This window comes from Schistocerca cancellata, chromosome 3, assembly GCF_023864275.1.
Source record: "Schistocerca cancellata isolate TAMUIC-IGC-003103 chromosome 3, iqSchCanc2.1, whole genome shotgun sequence".
In the NCBI taxonomy this organism is placed as follows: domain Eukaryota; kingdom Metazoa; phylum Arthropoda; class Insecta; order Orthoptera; family Acrididae; genus Schistocerca; species Schistocerca cancellata.
In genome coordinates this window covers 658,250,542-658,271,355 of record NC_064628.1, presented here as the reverse complement: position 1 = coordinate 658,271,355, position 20,814 = coordinate 658,250,542, and the positions used below count along the sequence as shown (strand labels likewise).

Genomic DNA, 20,814 nt, shown 5'->3' with positions numbered 1-20,814 from the left:
AGCCAGAACCGACTTATACGACAAACAAGGTTTCTAATCAATTTCACCTGCATCAAAGCGATGTAACCGTTGCATTCGAGAAAGGGCATTACGGAGGTGACGAGACGTGAATTTCCGATGCTTGCGAAGGAGGGAGAATTTACTGCTTGTCATTGTGTTCTAGGGGTAGGTTCATTGACCTCTATTCAAAACGACCTAGCTCCCGGAGCCGATCCTACTCAGTGCTAAATTGTAAATAAAAGTCTTGTTTTTCTTTCTGCGGTCTTCCTAAAGATCTTTTGCCCACTAAGTAATATTTCTTTATTATGTTTGGTATTCTGTCGTCTTCCCTTCTTAAGACACTGTCCTTCCAGCTGTTCCTGTATTCACTGATCTGTTCATTGAAGATTTTCAGTTCAAATGGTTCGAATGGCTCTGAGCACTATGGGACTTAACATCTATGGTCATCAGTCCCCTATAATTTAGAACTACTTAAACCTAACTAACCTAAGGACATCACACAACACCCAGTCATCACGAGGCAGAGAAAATCCCTGACCCCGCCGGGAATCGACCCGAGAACCCGGACGCGGGAAGCAAGAACGCTACCGCACGACCACGAGCTGCGGACGAAGATTTTCAGTGCTAGCACTTCTCTGATGTCGGCATTTCTCCTCCCGTCGGGTTGTGTACCCACCTACTCTTCTTAGGAATCGCATCTCCGATGCCTGTATTCTTTATTCATTTCTTTTTGTCACAGTCGACTAGTGACTTCCATATGTCGCAGCTGGTACCGATATCGTTATACAGAACTTGAGTAGATCTTCCTTCCTTACTTTAATGCTGAAGGTGCTGTGTAGTGTTCCATTAATATAATTAAAAATGAGTACTTTCTTTTGTGCGTTCATTTCTGTCATAAAAGAGGTAGTTAAGAACTGGAGCGAATTTACTCTTCCTACTTTCTGATTATTTTCTGTTCTTCTGCTGGGATAGCTCCCGCCCTCCGAAAGCCATACTTTTGTTTTCTTTGAAGACACTAGTAGATTACATAACCTAACTGTTGTGGATAAAATATGAGCAGCACTTTAGGTTCAAATGGCTCTGAGCACTATGGGACTTAACAGCTATGGTCATCAGTCCCCTAGAACTTAGAACTACTTAAACCTAACTAACCTAAGGACAGCACACAACACCCAGCCATCACGAGGCAGAGAAAATCCCCGACCCCGCCGGGAATCGAACCCGGGAACCCGGGCGTGGGAAGCGAGAACGCTACCGCACGACCACGAGATGCGGGCAGCACTTTAGGGTGTGCTCTCGCTATCAGTAATCACGACTTTATCATCAGTAAAGGGTAGTTTCACACAGTAGTTCCTTTTGTTGAATTCATACGCATAAAAGCTTAAATTTACTTACCCATTGCCTCAGCATGACGTCAGTATAAATATTAAGAAGAATCGGAGAGAGACTGCATCTTTGTCTTACTCTCAAATTTGTCCTCGTCAACGATTTTCGATTTCCTGCAATTTCGCTTTCTGATTCTTGGTACGTGCTTTCTGCTTGCAGAGGTAACTCCCAAAAGCTTTTCTCTGTTTACTTTATGGAAAGCTTTCCCATAGTCTAGAAAGAGTAGATGCGTCATTCTATTGAACTCGTTGTGTTCTCAAAGATTTGGTTCTGGCTAATGCATTGTCTGTGCACGATCTGTCTTTTCTAAAGCCTCTTTGCTCTTCTAACAGAAAGTTTTCAACAATTAGTGCTGGTCTCTACTTATAATACATTTTATACCCAGCGCTTAGCACAGAGATGGACCTAGTGTTTTCCCAATTACTTTTGTCTTCTTACTTGAAATAAGTCCTGTAAATACCTGATATATTCAGTATGGTATTATTGTTGCTTATTTCCAGTTCTCTGGAAGGGTTGCACTTCTGTCACGTTGAACGATTCTCTTCTGTCGTCGCTGATACCGCTCTTGCAGGATCTTTTTCCAGCCACAGCGATGTCGGTGATTTGATGTTTTACCGGAATACTAATATTCGCGATACACTCGCGAAATGCTCGTACTGGAAAATGTCCACTTCATCGTTACCTCGGAGATGCTATATTCCATCGCTCGAGCGCTGACTATAACACCACGTTCAAAGTCACTTAAATCTTGATAACCTGCCATTGTAGCAGCAGTAACCGATCTAACAACTGCGTCAGAAACTTGTCTTATATGGGCATTGCCGAGCGCAGCGCCATATTCTGGCTGTATAAATATCTCTGTATTTGAATACGCATGGCCAGTTTCTTTGGCGTTTCAGTGTACAGTTCGTGCAAGAACGAAGAGGCAACAGTAGGAGTGAGAGACCAAGAACGAAGTGCACGGATTACAAAGTGTATACGACAGGGAAAATAGTATTTCATTCCTGCTGTTGAATTTACACATCGAAGAAGGAATGATGGAAGTAAAAGAAACATTCAGGTGTTAGATTAAAATTCCAGATGAAACGGCTCAATGATTAGACACGCTTATGTTCTTTCTTTCCTCAGTGAATGTGAGAAAGAATTAATGGGCTTTTTGAACGGTTTATAGAGTCTAATGAGTACAGAATATTGACAGTAAACCAAAGAAAGACGTAGGTAATTTGTGGCAGAAATGGGAATAGCGACAAACTTGCGTAAAAACGAGGGGCAACATATAGATACGAAGATACCACAAACCCAATGAATTACCATGACTAACACGATGTAGGTAAACCACTGGACTTCAAAATAGTTTCCAGTCGTTTCATATTGGCCAAATACAGTTCCTGTAGGGTTTTCAAGGGAATCTCCTGCAAAAATGTCCACTTCATCGTTACCTCGGAGATGCTATATCCCATCGCTCGAGCGCTGACTATAACACCACGTTTCCTGCAAAATAGTGGCAAGCTCAGATAACGACGATGGAAGTGAATAGCGATCATTCACCTTTCTTTCCAAAGTAGGCCACAAAGGCTCAATAATGTTTAGATCTGGTGACTGTGTTGACCAGGGGAGATGCGACAGTACATACTTGAGCTAAAAAAATCACTCCTGGATGAGGTGAGCTGTATCACAGGGGCCCTGTCTAGCTGGAACACACAACCACCATTGGGGAATAAACATTTTATCATGGAATGGATCTCATCAGCTAAATCCTTGAAAGTAATGTGGCCTCGCAGAGTAACCCAGGGGCCCATGCAATACCACGATATGGCTCCCTCAACCATCACCGAACCTCTGCCATGTTCTTTCACTCTTGGGCTGTAAACTCGGCTAGAAGTAGTAAACGGTGTGAAACAACACTCATACGACCAAATGACATTGTTCCATTGCTCCACAGTCCCGGTTTTGTGGCTTAGCACCACGTTTTCTACTGAGGGTATTTCCACACTGGTGAGAGGTTTTGGAATTCCATCTCGGCCTGCAGTTCCCAGTTTATGTAGCTGCCGTCGTCTTATTTTAGTGCTGACAGGGTTCGCGAGAGCGATATTCAGTTCTGCAGTACTTTTGCAGCTGCCAGCCTTCTACTCCTCGTCACAATTCTCTACTTAACACAAGCTACGAACACTCGTAACTCACTTCCGGCCATGTTTTAACTTAGCAGATGATATTTTTCTGCTTTCCCTGCATGCAGTATACAGGGTGGTTCATTGATGGTAACCGGGCCAAATATCTCACGAAATAAGCGTCAAACGAAAAAACTACAAAGAACGAAACTTGTCTAGCTTGAAGGAGAAAACCAGATGGCGCTATGGTTGGCCTGCTACATGGCGCTGCCATAGGTCAAACGGATACCAACTGCATTTTTTAAATAGGGACCCCCATTTTTATTACATATTCGTGTAGTACATAAAGAAATATGAATGTTTTTGTTGGACCACTTTTTTCGCTTTGTGATAGATGGCGCTGTAATAGTCACAAAAATACGGCTCACAATTTTAGACGAACATTTGGTAACAGGTAGGTTTTTTAAATTAAAATACAGAACGTAGGTGCGTTTGAACATTTTATTTCGGTTGTTCCAACGTGATACATGTACCTTTGTGAACTTATCATTTCTGAGAACGCATGCTGTTACAGCATGATTACCTGTAAATACCACATTAATGCAATAAATGCTCAAAATGATGTCCGTCAACCTCAATGCATTTCGGAATACGTGTAACGACATTCCTCTCAACAGCGAGTAGTTCGACTTCCGTAATGTTCGCACATGCATTGACAATGCACTGACGCAGGTTGTCAGGCGTTGTCGCTGGATCATGATAGCAAATATCCCTCAACTTTCCCCACAGAAAGGCCTCCGGGGACGTCACACCCGGTGAACGTGCGGGGCGTGGTATGGTGCTTCGACGAGCAATCCACCTGTCATGAAATACGCTATTCAATACAACATCCATCATACTGGAAGTACATCGTCATTCCGTCATGCAGTGAAACATTTTGTAGTAACATCGGTAGAACATTACGTAGGAAATCAGCATACATTGCACCATTTAGATTGCCATCGATAAAATGGGGACCAATTATCCTTCCTCCCATAATGCCGCACCATACATTAACCCGCCAAGGTCTCTGATGTTCCACTTGTCGCAGCCATCGTGGATTTTCCGTTGCCCAATAGTGCATATTATGCCGGTTTACGTTACCGCTGATGGTGCATAACGCTTCGTCGCTAAATAGAACGTGTGCAAAAAATCTGTCACCGTCCCGTAATTTCTCTTGTGCCCAGTGGCAGAACTGTACACGACGTTCAAAGTCGTCGCCATGCAATTCCTGTTGTATAGAAATGTGGTACGGGAGCCATCGATGTTGATGTAGCATCCTCAACACTGACGTTTTTGAGATTCCCGATTCTCGCGCAATTTGTCTGCTACTGATGTGCTGATTAGCCGCAACAGCAGCTAAAACACCTACTTGGGCATCTTAATTTGTTGCAGGTCGTAGTTGACGTTTCAGATGTGACTGAACACTTCCTGTTTCCTTAAATAACGTAACTATCCGGCGAACGGTCCGGACACTTGGATGATGGCGTCCAGGATACCGAGCAGCGTACATAGCACATGCCCGTTGGGCATTTTGATCACAATAGCCGTACATCAACACGATATTGACCTTTTCCGCAATTGGTAAACGGTCCATTTTAACACGGGTAATGTATCACCAAGCAAATACCGTCCACACTGGCGGAATGTTAGTGATACCACGCCATCTATCACAAAGCGAAAAAAGTGTTCCAACTAAAACATTCATATTTCTTTACGTACTACACGAATATGTAACAAAAAATGGGGGTTCCTATTTTAAAAAGCGCAGTTGATATCCCTTTGACCTATGGCAGTCGTGCGGTAGCGTTCTCGCTTCCCGCGTCCGGTTTCCCGGGTTCGATTCCCGGCGGGGTCAGGGATTTTGTCTGCCTCGTAATGACTGGGTGTTGTGTGCTGTCCTTAGGTTAGTTAGGTTTAAGTAGTTCTAAGTTCTAGGGGACTGATGACCATAGATGTTAAGTCCCATAGTGCTCAGAGCCATTTGAACCTTTGGCAGCGCCATCTAGCTGGCCAACCATAGCGCCATCTGGTTTCCCCCTTCAAGCTAGACGAATTTCTTTCTGTGTAGTTTTTTGGTTTGATGCTTATTTCGTGAGATATTTGGCCCGGCCACTATCAAAGGATCACCCTGCATATCTTCGATAAGGTTCTTCTTGGACCACCACCAAACACCTCGGCAACCTTGCTTACGAAAGCATCCACCAAGGAGTACCAGCAATCTACCCACGTTCGAATTCTCTTAGCTCCGATATAATGCACTCGCGACTACTGAATACTGTTCTGACCACAACTGACACTTGCCGTATATTGAGGACATTGCGCAGGTATCTTCCGTGGTCATATATGAGAGGGAAATGTGAAGGCTTGACAAGCATCTGCATTTATGTTCAAGCATGTATTTCAAGTGGTTTTTTTCATAATTTTGTCCAACCCTTGCAGTAAAAAGTGAAGCACTTCCACTGCCTTGTAAACAAAATAAAACGACGGACAAAGCAAAAAGCAAGGAAGATGTAAGAAGCAGATTAGGTTGCTAAAGACGGAATTGCTCACAAAGAGAAGTCTGTTGCTATCGGACTTAATTTGAGATAGAAATTTCTGAAAAATCACGTTTGAAGCACAATATGGACTATGGAAAAATCTAAAAATAGTAAAATCTTTTTTGAGTCGTAATGTTACAGGATGTTGAAAATTACGTAGACTCGTAAGATAAGAAATGCGGATGTTGCCGACAGCTTGAGCGAGGAAGAAGGAAATACATCTACATCTACATCTACATACATACTCCGCAATCCACCATACGGTGCGTGGCGGATGGTACCTCGTACCACAACTAGCATCTTCTCTCCCTGTTCCACTCCCAAACAGAACGAGGGAAAAATGACTGCCTATATGCCTCTGTACGAGCCCTAATCTCTCTTGTCTTATCTTTGTGGTCTTTCCGCGAAATGTAAGTTGGCGACAGTAAAATTGTACTGCAGTCAGTCTCAAATGCTGGTTCTCTAAATTTCCTCAGTAGCGATTCACGAAAAGAACGCCTCCTTTCCTCTAGACTTCCACCCGAGTTCCTGAAGCATTTCTGTAACACTCGCGTGATGATCAAACCTACCAGTAACAAATTTAGCTGCCCGCCTCTGAATTGCTTCTATGTCCTCCCTCAATCCGACGTGATAGGGATCCCAAACGCTCGAGCAGTACTCAAGAGTAGGTCGTATTAGTGTTTTATAAGCGGTCTCCTTTATAGATGAACCACATCTTCCCAAAATTCTGCCAATGAACCGAGGAAGACTATCCGCCTTCCCCACAACTGCTATTATATGCTTGTCTCACTTCATATCGCTCTGCAATGTTACGCCCAAGTATTTAATCGACGTGACTGTGTCAAGTGCTACACTACCAATGGAGTAGTCAAACATTACAGAATTCTTTTTCCTATTCGTCTGCATTAATTTACATTTATCTATATTTAGAGTTAGCTGCCATTCTTTACACCAATCACAAATCCTGTCCAAGTCATCTTGTATCCTCCTACAGTCACTCAACGACGACACCTTCCCGTACACCATCAGCAAACAGCCGCACATTACTATCCACCCTATCCAAAAGATCATTTATGTAGATAGAAAACAACAGCGGACCTACCACACTTCCCTTGGGCACTCCAGATGATACCTTCTCCTCCGATGATCACTCACCAAAGAGGACAACGTACTGGGTTCTATTACTTAAGAAGTCTTCGAGCCACTCACATACAGGATAATTGGACATAGGTTAAGACAGCAGGCAATAACTTTCATTCTACTAGAGGCAGCTGTAGAAGGAAAAACTTGTAGAGGACGAAAGAGTTTGGAACATATCCAATAAGTAACTGAGTATGTTGGCTGTAAGTGCTACTCTGAGAGGAAGAGGTTGACATGGGAGAGGAAGCGATGATGGGACGCGTGGCACCAGTCGGTAGACTGACGACGCAAAAAAGAAGACACTGCACCTTGGCACTCGATTGTATAGTGGCCTCGATGTATCGACGCTCAGCCGGGTCGATGTTCTTGTGTTGCGCCGGCGAGTCGGCAGCCAGCAGCCACCATGGCAGGCACCATAGTAGCGCGACGCCGCCAAACACGTAGGAGGTCAGCGGCCAGCCTACGGACGTCGAGCATAGAGCGCCCGTTGCTGCCATCGATATCACCATACCGTACATCGCCGTACATCCCTGCAGGACAAACAGGTAACGCTCTTAAATTAAATCTTGGGGAGAAAGCACTCCAGCGGTCATATGGCGCTGGTATCGTTCACAGGGATTACGTACACTTATCACTTCTTTTGTTTGGACTCCAATGTATGTGGTTGACTCTAGTGGCCCAGATGTCATATTCTAAATATACTTTTTCCATCGCGTATACGGTGAAACGCCTCTAACAAAACATTGCACTTTGTTATACGTATATGTTTCTTATCTCGACATGATTCCCATATTTTGGGAAATACCATTTGGCTATCTGGATGATTTGAAAAGAGCTCCCGACCCAAAACTAGTCATCTAGTAAATGAAAATGAAATTTGAAACTTTGGCTGTTTTTCCATTGTAGTGATTAACACAAGTTGCTGTCCTGTAATTACTCCAGCATGCTGGAAGTTCGTCTTTTGACTATGTTAACTGGAATACATTCTTTGAAATTCTGAAGGTAGCAGCGATAAAAAATAGTGAGCGAATGGTTATTCACAACTTGTACAGAAACAAGATTGCAGTTATAAAAGTCAGCGGGCATGAAAGGGAAGGAGTAGGTGAGAAGAAAGTGAGGCAGGATCCACGACGTGATTCAAACTGTACATTAAACAACCAATAAAGAAAACCAAGAACAAAATTGGTTGGTACATAAGTTCATAGGGTTTTTTTGTAAATTTATCGTTCACTACTTACAATAGTCTGTCAATGCTGGGGTAACTTTCCGATTCCGTGACTGCAGAAATCACTTGGTTTTGAGGCTAAGAACTCGTAGGACATGTCATGAGTACATTTTCATCCAGACAGGAAATTCCTTTAATGATGTTCGATAGAGAGCGGAAAAGTGAAAATCTGTTCAGCTGAAAAAAGTGGGTGTGGCATGACTTCCCAATCCAACTCCTGTATAGTGTTTTTTGTCGGTCTAGCAGAATGCTGGCGGGAGTTATCGTGGAATAGCATAACTTCACGAAGTCTTATGGGCGTCGTTCTTGGACTGCCCTGCAAGAGTCGTTGACAATAAATGTCAATAAATGTAGTGATGGTTACACCTACCGCTGTTCCACGAGTTACATAACACTGTCTGTTTTTGGACGCGCGCAATTCTTTGTACAGGGAATTGCTGCTCTGTTTGTGTTCAACCATTCTTTCTTTCTCTGATATTATCGCTAAGAGAACATTTCTCGTCAGCGGTAACGATACAGGATGGGAATGGTCAGTGTTGTTCACGAGCCAATTGATGACGAGCTAGCAGAGATACACTTATGGCCATCCGCTAATTTTGTGACTTAGGCTTAGAGCGTGCGATACCCATACACCCGATTTCTTAACCTCCCCCATTGCATGCAAATGTCGCACGTTGGTGGAATGATCACAGTTCATCACATTTGTCAGTTCTCAAGAACAGAGATGTGGATCATAGCGGATTAATGCGTTTAAACGATCTTCATCATACCCCGAAAATCTTTCTGAACGTGGAGAGTCACTAATGTCAAAACGATCCTCCTCAAAACGAGAAAAACATTTCCTTACTGTGCTCTGTCCAATGACATTATCCCCATATACTATGCAGATGTTTCTGGCTGCATTCGCTGTTGTCTCCCCTCTATCGAACTCGAGCAGAACAATATTCCAAGAACTGTTCCGATTTCTCCACTTGGCACTCCATTTTCTAGAGTCCACAACTCCACTCACTATCTCCAAATGACAAAATGCCAATATGTAAAGTCAAAGAGCAACAGTGAACTACAAATAGAAAATGACAATCGATAAATAAATGCATAGAAAACTGAATACCAATATGCAAAACACAATCGCTACGAACTTAGGCACCAACCTAATATTTGGATTGACAAGTATGATGCTACCACGACACGCACAGGTCAGTCACCCATTTGACTCGAGCTGAGCCATCCTCTCACTACAAGTGTAATTTATATTTTTTACGCCGAAAACTTACAGCTATGTGAATAATAAATGTGATGTAGATACGTAAGAAATTGTGAAAATGTTTGTTTTATATATGTGGCGTAAGAAAGTTTGTGTCTTGTATACAGCAATAGGTCAGGTGACGGAGTCTCTGAGTAACCAGGCACAGTGAGTCTTGGGGCCTATTCACTGGCAGAGTTTCGCTGAGCCCTGTCGCTCGTGATTTGCTGTAAGATTTGTGAGATTTTGGGCGCCGAGAGTTCCCCACGTGTATAGAGTGCCTAGTGTTCACGCGTTTCGGACTTTGTGTAAATTTCAGCTATCGCACTGGAATTTTAAAGTCTCCGCGACCAGACGTAGAACTGTTGTTAATTTAAGACCCTGATGATATACAAGGTGTTCGGAAATTCCCGTTACAAACTTCAAGGACTTGTAGACGTACCCTTTCCGTTATACGACGGCTTCAATTCACATGTCATCTGCTGATGGAAAGAGAAAAGTATCCATGCTGCTTGTCCTGGCATGCAGTAGGGTAGACAGGATAACGTGTATTATGTCAGACGGTCACCTGATGTCGCTTAACGTCTGAATTGCTGCAAGACCTGTTCAGTGGCTGTGCGTTTCCGATACAGTAAATATTGTTCGGTACCCGTTTTCGGAACGCATAAACATAATCCATGTGTGTGGCGAAACTCGAGGTAACGGAAGAGTTGCTAGTCTATTGTATCACGAACGTTTCCCGGAACGTAGCACGCCATCGCACAACCTTTTTGGCCAAGTTACGCAGCGGCTCCGAGAGACAGGTATCTCTACCGTAACGAGGCAGGACTGTGGTGCTCCATGGCAACGCCATAAGCCAGAATTTGAAGAAGATGTACTGCATCACGTTGAAGAGAATCTGTCAAAGCGTACTCGAACAATTTGGCTTGCAATGAGTGTTAGTCAGATTATCGTCTGGGACGTTCTGCGTGAGCAACAATTACATCTGTACCACTTACAAAGGGCACACGCTATGAGTCCAAGCTTCTTTCCATCACATGTAACTTACTACCTGTGGTTCCTGCACCGCTGCATCGACACAGCCTTGGGCCGGCCGCTGTGGCCGAGCGGTTCTAGGCGCTTCAGTCCGGAACCGCGCTGCTGCTACGGTCGCAGGTTCGTATCTTGCCTCGGGCATGGATGTGTGTGATGTCCTTAGGTTAGTTAGGTTTAAGTAAAGTCTAGGGGACTGATAACCTCAGATGTTAAGTCCCATAGTGCTTAGAGCCATTTGAACCATTTGACACACCCTTGTTTCCACGTCGAGTTCTGGTCACTGATAAAATAACTAAGTCTGGGCAAATGAAAACCTTCGAGCCACGAATGTTCAGGGATTTAAGCACCGGTCTGATATTAACGTGTGAGCAGGTACTCCGAATGGTCATGTGATTGTACCACACCTCCTCAAAGAGAACTAACTGGTCTTGCATACTTTGTCTTCCTACAAAACGTATTGGACCCGTTCTTGGAAGCTGTGCCACTGAATGTCCGTCAGGAAATTTGGTTTCAGGATGATGGTACACCACCTCACTTCTCACGTGTAGCTCGCAATCATCTCAGCAGATATGGTGAAAGACAGGCCGAGGAGGCCCAACCGGGTGGCCGCCCGATCGCGACTTAACTCTTATGGTGGGGTCCTATGCAAAGTTTAATATACGAGACTCCTGTAGAGACAGAGGAAGATCTGCTGGCACGAGTCCTGGCCGCTGCATTAGAAACTGACTATTGCTGCGCCATCGGACTTACTTGGTTATTACACTGAGAATTGCTAGATTTGAGAGATAGGAAAGTGTATTGTTTGGGTGTTCAGAAGCACATATAAAAAAACTTAATGTTGTCATTCATGCACATATTTCGTTTTTTACCAACCTTTCTCTTATAATATTTTTGATCGACCATGGAATCAAGTGTGTTCGGAAAATTCTTCCATTTGCAACTAACAGAGAATTTCCGAGCACTCCATATTTTTGAGTGTGGATAGAACTTACCATGCGTAGCTGATGATTACTGTAGTACGAACCCGAACGACAGCGTACGAAACGTTGCCTACTGCTCTGCTTGCTGTTATTGTGATATTTACTTTGTCATTGATGTAGAAGTTCTTAACCGTAACAGAATTGTATGGCCACATTTTGTACACGACTTGATTGGTTTTCTTTACCTGTGATAAACAACGTAGGTTAACATTAATTCAGTGCTTCCTCAATATTGTCTATCCCTGGGGTTCCTTTTTGCTTTACCATTATTTGTTAATTCTTTAACTTTGTAATTTTCATAGTGTTACGTGCGTCAACACGCGACAGAATACATCAACAACCCCCCCCCCCCTACTAAGTAAGGAGTCACGTAATTAACTATGGTGCACGCTTGTTCAGTTGGCGGGGAGGAGGGGGGGGAGGAGGGGGAAGAGGGGCAAAGTAGGGGCAGGGTGGCTTCAAGATTTGCTTTTCGTTACAGTTTACCACATAAATTTAATATACAAAGATCAGATACCATCTTCATATAGATAAGAATTATCGGCCAATGATCTTCTTCAATGCAGATTCACTCACATTGCTCAAACTCTTACGGGAATCAGTAGATTGACTGCCACGAGTAAAGAGTACAGTGGGCAGGGGCACTACAAATTTAGTGTGTGGACAGTAATCTGGAAGTGTGGGTTCCACGGGGAGCAAGCCAGAGATAAGCCCCTGCAGTCGCACTATCCTGTGTCCTCAATGGCTCAGTCGGATAGTGCAGGAGATCCCGGGGTCGAGTCCCGCTCACGGCACACATTTTCAACTGACCTCGTTGATATTTATCAACGCCTTTAAGCAACTAATGGTCATATAAATTTAAAGTCAACCTCCTCCAAATGTACTATACCAACGTGCCATGCACAGGTATGTATGGTATGGTCTTCAGTATAGAGGGTGATCAGAAACAGTCTGTTAAGCTTGCAAATGTGTTGCAGGGGAGTTTGCGCTGACAATAATTAGTAAGAAAAAAATCGATACGTTGCAATGTCTTTGAGTTACTTAGCATTGAATTTAGTCAATCAGGTCGTCGCGGGCGGCAAATTCAAGAAGCCTGCCACAGATTGTGTCGCGAAACTTTGTTCGTTTGGTTTCCTCAAAACGAACAAACGTATCTTTCGCTCACCTAGCTTAAATTTATCACTACCGAAAAAGGGATATTTTGATTGGTAGTAAGCATTTGAACAAGAGAAAATTCAGGGACCCACAGATGTCTTTGCATTATCGCAGCATTTTAACGCGTGCAAATGCTTAAATTTAAGCGCGGCAACGATCTGATTTCCTATCTTCAATGCTAAATAAATTGAAAGCGGTGCAATGTATCGAATTTTTTTTCTTAACACTTATTTCTCAGTACGGTCTACCCTGCAAGACCCTTCCAAGTTTTTAGTCTGCTTCTGCCCACCACGTATGTACACGACATGGGAATGTCTATCCGCAAACTACGCTTACATCAGCAGTTTACAGTCCCGCCCCATAACTACGATGGAATACAATTATTGCTATCGACACATAGGAATCTTTAGTTTTTATAAGAGCGGAACTAACAGTGCCAACGGCCTTGCCGCAGTGGTAACACCATTTCCCACCCGACCTCTGAAATTAAGTGCTGGGGGGCTTGGCTAGTACTGGGCTGGGTGACCGTCCTCACGTGAGGGCAATTGAGGAGCTACTTGAATGCGAAGTAGCAGCTCCGGCCACGAAAACTGCGTATGGAAAAGTACTGTTTCCAAAGACGGAGGTTATAAGTACAAAAACGTAATGCAGATCTGTATGGCCTCAAACTTCCGTTATACCTCCGGCACGCTTAAGTAATATACAACTGGAGAGACTACACACAAACACTGTTTGTAAAATAATGACCGGAAGAAGAAATGAGCAGATAAATAGCATAGTGTTGTGTTATCTTGCTTACGCAGTATCGCGAAAATGATAAGAGGACAAAGAGCTCGGTGAAATTATCGATTATATCGACAAGGAGTGTCGTCTTTAGGGAAAAGAAGGATCTGTACCATCTAGTTAGCTACATTACAGCACCTACACATTTCACATCTTACCTACAAATATTGTAGAAAATTTGCTTCTTTCGTGGTCTGGCGCACATCTGCAGATAAGAGTTTGCATGGCTGGTACTATTCCAGCCTGGAACAAAGAGATCATGTTAACTGTACCTCTAATTCGGAATTGTAATTATGGAATATATATCATTGATACTTGGCTGCAAGTGAAATCCATGTTGCTTGACGAAAGGTTATTTTTGGAACACCGATTATGAAAGTTACATCATGTATGTACCAATCCCTGGACTTCAAATTACATTTTAGAAAAACATTAAAACAAATGTCAGCTTACAGAATTAACAAAAAGTTTAAAAAAAATGCAGTTACGGTCTTCAACAGGAATGCAGCTGCACTTCTGGTGTATGTCGTATTTGCTGATTCGTTCTCTTTAACTTCTCTGAAGACATTTGTTTCGTTTATACATAGCATAAATATATACATGTTATATCGCTTTCTCATCTAACGCCATATCACCAATGGCACAAATGTTCTATGAGTAATTTATGCCGTGTAACTAGGGCGTCCCGTCGGGTAGACCGTTCGCCGGGTGCAAGTCTTTCGATTTGACGCCACTTCGGTGACTTGTAATTTATGTAAAAGGAAAGTATATACAACAAAGTCCATGATTATTACTGTCTGCCAACGAATCAGTGTCCTAGGGCGCTTTCACTTGCACTTTAATTCATAAGTGTTCAGACAGGAAAGAAACATGGGAGCACAAGACATACCTGGACCAACCCCTGTGCGACTCTGTTGGCAAACAGGACGTAATCACCAGCCCACGCTGAAGCCGGAGTAAGAATAGAGAGCAGAGACGAAACAAAGATGCCAACTGTGAACACTATCTTCCCTCCAAAGTAATCTGCTAGCATGCCGCCAGGGAAGTGTCCGATTACATAGCCATAGTAATAGGCGGCCAGGATTTCGCCCTGCTTCTGCTTGTCCCACGCGAAGTCACCATTCTGCAACAAACAAAAACAGAGCATTTATTTACTCTGTCTTTCAGTTATACCTGTCGACTTCGCAGGCATGTGACGTGGAGGTGTGGAGAGTATAACAGGGAACTGAACGGATCATTCAGTATGTAAAGGGAGATGAAATTCTAGAAACCATTAGGGATTGGTATACTATAGTGGGGGAAGGAATACAAGACAGGGACATGGGAGAATAAGGGCTTTGTATTAGTAATGTGAGAGGAGAACGACGCCAGCAGCTCTGCAGTAAATTTCAGCTTGTAATAGCGAATACATTGTTCAAGACTCATAGGAGCAGAAGGTACACTTGGAGAAGGCCTGCGGTTGTGGGAAATTGAGTATGCACAGAATAATGTGGCCTACAGGTGCACAGTCGGCGGTGGAGAGTGGTACTGATGGGGGTTGCAGGTAGACCCTCAGCGCGCTATAAGGCAAAAATCGAACCCTAGAAGAAAAATACCCGTTATGGACGAAGCCTACAAGCATAGCTCTTGTAAATAATAAGTGGAGCCTTTCCATACCCAGAGTTGCGTAGTGACATCAGAATTCTGTTGAAAATTCAATGCGGTTGATTTACGCCTGACTTGTTAACCATTTGTAACTTTCAGACAAGCGAATTTTGAATGAAACTTGCATTTCTCTATTGTTATCACGTTAAAATTTGTTTATTTCGCCAAGAAACAGCGGAGTTTACACAATACCACCTCACTAACATATTGAGCGGACGCAACTGCGAGACAATTACGAAAAAGTGGTATGTTAAGTGAGGAACTTAGGACAAGTAAAGTTAACAGCTTATGAAAAAGCACATCCAGGGTACATTCTTTCATCAAAAAGATCTTTAGTAGTGGAATAAGCCACACAAAACCGTATGACATAATACTCTCCTCTTTGTGTGCTATTAGTGGCCAACATCTCTTTTAGGTGTCTCAAACCGTTCATGATATATGAAGAATGTTGTGGATAATTCATTCTGGCGCCCATGATCGCAGATCACCCACCCAAGTCTGAAGAAAAATTTAATGTGTTACCTGCATTTCATGCACAGTAACGTATTATCTAATATGCACCAAACGCAAAATCATAGCGAGGCCTGTTTTTCATTGCAAACATTTTCCAATTTCGCGAAGTGTCTTACTTAAATGCAAATATCACAATACCTATGACCATCAACGAAATGATGGGCACTTAACCATGAAGCTGACATATGAGGCTATAAGTAACGCAAAAATGATTTTTTCTTACCGATTAGTTTCTCTAAAATACACTTGGGTCCAAAGCTAAAATCCAAAAACCGCTAATTCCCCGTTTTGTGTCTAATTCACATTGTAATCATACAAACTTCCGGTCAACGGACAACCGCACCAACAATGACGTCAGGGCACCTATGAAACGGGGTAGTGTTTGCCAGGTAGTCCCTCATCCACAATTCCTGTGTAGACAGCGACGGATGGTGCAGTGTGGCACAGAGAAGACGCCTATCAGACTCTCTGCGATGGTGGGCCATAGGAAGAATGGAAGCAGGACAGTCACAAACTGGTGTGGCCCGATGGCTTATTGTGAATCGTCCTCTTGTTTCTCGGATGTGTCCACAGTTTATAGAGACTGAAATAGTATCCCGAAGAGCAGGACATGGCCTCTCATATGTGACATAACAAAGAAAGGACAGTTATTTGGTTGTAAGGACATGACGGTACTGTCTTAGTACCGCGTGGCAACTGGCATCTAACCCCGCAACATCCGCTTGACCTGTTGTCTTGAGGCAAACGGTGTACAGAAGTCGTCAGCAAAGTGGCCTTTATTGTCGGAGACCTGCTGTTTGAGTACCTCTGTCGCGTCTTCACTGATGAGAACGTCCGGAGTGGAGTCGTCAGCTTGCCACCTGGACGGACGAACAGTGGGCCAATGTTCTTTTCACAGATGAGTCTCAATTTGGTCTGGACAGTGATTCTCGACGGATTTGCATCTGAAGGGAACATGGAACTCGATTTCGGGACCCAAACACTGTGGAAAGAGATCGATACCGTGGAGGATCCCTAATGATGTGGGCGGGAATCATGCTGACCACTCGAACAGCTCTTGATGAAGTTGTATGGCTTTATCGGCAAGGTTTAACTGCTGTCAAGTAGCATGACAAGATTTTGGGACCTCACGTGCAGTTGTTGAGAGTTGCTGTGGGCCCAGACTAGTTAATCATCGATGGTAATGCTCTACCTCATAGAGCACAGGTCGTTGATGTTCTCTTGGAAACGGAAAATATTGCACCCTGGCCTGATAGCTCTTCAGATTTGAATCTCATAGAGCATGTATGGGACTCACGGGGAGACAGGCTGCATCACGTCAGCTTCCACCAACCACTCTCCAAGACTTCCGAGCAACTCTGCAAGAGGAATGCGCGTTATTGCCTCAACATGAGATTGATGATATCATTCACAATATAGCCCGTCGTTGTCGCGCCTGTATTGCTGCCAGAGATGGTCACATCCTATACTGAGCACAATAACCACTTGTCAGAATATGTTTGCAAATCCGGTAAGTAGGAAAAAACGAACAACATTTTTGTTTACAGAATGAGATTTTCACTCTGCAGCGGAGTGTGCGCTGATAATGAAACGTCCTGGTAGATTAAAACTGTGTGCCGGACCGAGACTCGAACTCGGGACCTTTGCCTTTCGCGGGCAAGTGCTCTACCATCTGAGCTACCCAAGCATGACTCAGGCCCCGTCCTCACAGATTTACTTCTGCCAGTACCTCGTCTTCTACCTTCCAAACTTTACAGAACCTCTCCTGCGAACCTTGCAGAACTAGCACTCCTGAAAGAAAGGATATTGCGGAAACATGGCTTAGCCACATCCTGGAGGATGTTTCCAGAGTGAGAGCTTCTGTAAAGTTTGGAAGGTAAGAGACGAGGTACTGGCAGAAATAAATCTGTGAGGACGGGGCCTGAGTCATGCTTGGGTAGCTCAGATGGTAGAGCACTTTCCCGCGAAAGGCAAAGGTCCCGAGTTCGAGTCTCGGTCCGGCACACAGTTTTAATCTTACGGGACGTTTCATTTTTATCTACAGATATGCATATTGCAGTTTGTTTACGTTCTGTGTTCTTTACACTGTTTCTACTTCACTATCACCTGTTTCTACTGTTTCTTGGGAAAATAAACTAAACCTTGCAAAATTTCCGTTTTTGGACACCAGTTTAGCTTGAGACAGAGAATATGTGGCTCGATTCTGTCAGAGCAGCGTATCGCTAAACACCTGAAAGTGGGAAAAACAATGTCGGCGTCCCCTTCGAAGCTAACGAATGAACTCGCCCAGTAGTTCGGACGAAAATTAGTTACTGTGCACCGGCCACCATATCGTGTGTGGACTTCTACCAACTGGTTTACGTCATGGCAAGTCAGAGATTCTGAAAGCAGATACTATATTGCAAGGCATACCTAGATGCCGACAGGTAGCGTCCGTCCAAAATATTATTATTTACTTTATTACTGGCGTATAAGCGGCGTCAGCGCAATAACTGTTGTGACTGTCAAATTGCAATGTTTCACAAACACAACTTTTATTGATGTAAGTTCACAATGTTGATGAAATGGTTCAAATGGCTCTGAGCACTATGGGACTCAACATCTTAGGTCATAAGTCCCCTAGAACTCAGAACTACTTAAACCTAACTATCCTAAGGACATCACACACACCCATGCCCGAGGCAGGATTCGAACCTGCGACCGTAGTACTCCCGCGGATTCGGACTGCAGCGCCTAAACCGCAAGACCACAGCGGCCGGCACAATGTTGATTACTGGACATACAAATGAAAGGTAACATTAACGAAGCCAGTAAAAGTCTCCTAATTGGGGCAAAAAAAGTTGACTTCTAATTTTCCACAAAGTTTCGTGGTAACACACTCACACACTAGTAACAGTCCAATTTCGAGAGTAAGACGTGATCTTCAACGATCGCAGTACACTAGGTCGGCATCCGGCGTGAACTAACTTCGGAGCTAGTTCTCGCCCGTAAATAGCTGTCTCCAGCCAATCAGGTTTTGGCGTAGCGATACTTCCTGTAGGCCGTGGCTCGAGCTTCCCCTGCAGGAAGTAGTGCTCGGAATGTCTGTTTCCATTATCTTGTATGTAAATAGCCGGTGTTTGCCATGGTGATTTTGGTACGCCTTGGGCATAGACAACCTCCTCCTCTGTGGTGTAATATGGGTTGCCGGCCCTCAGGGGCTACCTTGGCTCCGGTATAACAGTAATTACGGTGGTAACTTGAACTAACAAATGTAAACGAAACAACAGGTGTGTATTCAACCAGTCAGTTGTGAACAGGCAGTCTTAAACAGTGGACGTGTAACCATAGAACCTAAACTTAATTGTGTCACAAATCGTTTTGAAAACACATACCTAAATCAAATGTTTAAGAAATTGTCGAGAATAAAGGGGAGAAAGGTGTGTGCAAACACTGTTGACGTCTGCCACGACTCAATCGAAATGTTAAATGTGTATAACTTTTTCTGGAATAAATCGTGGTGGATGGTGTTATAAATACTAACCTACTACAAAACGACGAAGTACAGAAATTCACATGTTCTACGCTTTGTCGACATAGCCGACATTCAAGCTAATGTGACAAGCGAGTTGAATAACACTGCAAAGGAGGACATTTCTGGCAGTTACACGTGGTTTTATGAACGTTCTGTGCTTTGCATTTAATTTTGGGAGGGAGGGGGGGGGGGCAGAGTAGAGCCTGTGTAGAACACTGGGAGCATTAAAATCACCATTTTAACTTTCTTTTTAAGTCTGGAAACTTTTGGTACTGACTGGGTAAATTCGGATCACAATTTGGGTACGACGAAGTTTCAGAGACTTGTCAAAAAGTATCATTGTGTAAGGAAGTGAGATGCTCGAGTACTGTGAAATGATGATATACGTCTGACATTCTCTGAGGGTGTAAATCAGGCGCTACTGACAGTTAAAGTCCGAGGCGGAGCTGCCCAAACAGAGAGAGTAAAATATGTTTTTTTCTGTTACATATTAAAGAACTGAAATTTTAGTGAAGCAATTTGGATATCTTGCACATGGTTTTAAATTATGACAGTTACCTTTTTTTAGAAGCGATGCTTTTCAACAGGTAGTTCCTAGCCTTAGGGCCGTGCCTTGATATGTCAGTTGGCTCCAGGCAGCGGAGGTATGGAACATGGCTGCTATGTAAGTACAACTCTTATGGACTGCTAGGAAACTCAACTACCTGAGCCTAAGGGAGCCGTACTATACTACGCACGTCCCGCTGCTTTTAACGAAGCGGACTGAAAGGAATGGCTGAACCTTTACGCACTCGTCCCTGTGTCTATATTTCATTGATGCATTAATCGACGTTCAACATTAATGTTCTGATAGTGTGTAGAATATACGAGGCCATGGACATATTACGGACTCTGGGAAGAATCCAGAGTGCTGCCAGATCTTTTTTTGTGGACATCATCTACGAGAGTTTCATTAAGATAATCCAAGAAAGGGTCATCTTAACTAGCCCAGTCTCTAGTGGGAAGGCTTAGCCAGTATACCGTGCGTCACGTATACCACATTCTAAGGAATCGTGACTGACCTGAGAACCGTGTATGAAGATTCAGATATGTGAGTGGAGTTAGCACTCCATGTTCTTTACACTGATCACTCAACATCTGACACTGTTAATATCCTACCGTGCCTGATAACAATACTAAACAGAAACAATACTAGTGCAATCTGGCGGCTATTCTACCTAAGGAATTGCAACTTTAATCATGTACGAAGTTACTTTGATTTCAGACTATGTCTTCTGTGTGCTTCACGTATTATGTCACGTGGTGTGACTAATTAAGAGTAAATATGAAACCGTCGAGGCCAACGGCCTTGCCACAGTGGTAACACCGGTTACCGTCAGATCACCGAAGTTAAGTGCCGTCGGGCTTGGCTACCACTTGGATGGACGACCACCCGGGTCTGCTGAGCCCTTTTGACAAGCGGGGTGCAGGCAACACATGTGAGGGAAATTGAGGAGCTACTTGACTGAG

The 20,814-nt window shown here is 43.7% G+C and overlaps 1 protein-coding gene across 1 annotated transcript in view; it reads right to left on the bottom strand.

Annotated features, from left to right (window-relative positions):
* LOC126176489 (sialin-like) overlaps positions 1 to 20,814 on the bottom strand; it is a 46,127-nt gene that overhangs the window by 24,782 nt on the left and 531 nt on the right. The window contains exons 2-3 of the mRNA XM_049923644.1: positions 14,524 to 14,757; positions 7,522 to 7,743 (exon numbers count right to left, since the gene is read on the bottom strand). Coding sequence (XP_049779601.1) covers positions 7,522 to 7,743; positions 14,524 to 14,757 — 456 coding nt within the window. The remainder of the gene's footprint in view (positions 1 to 7,521; positions 7,744 to 14,523; positions 14,758 to 20,814) is intronic.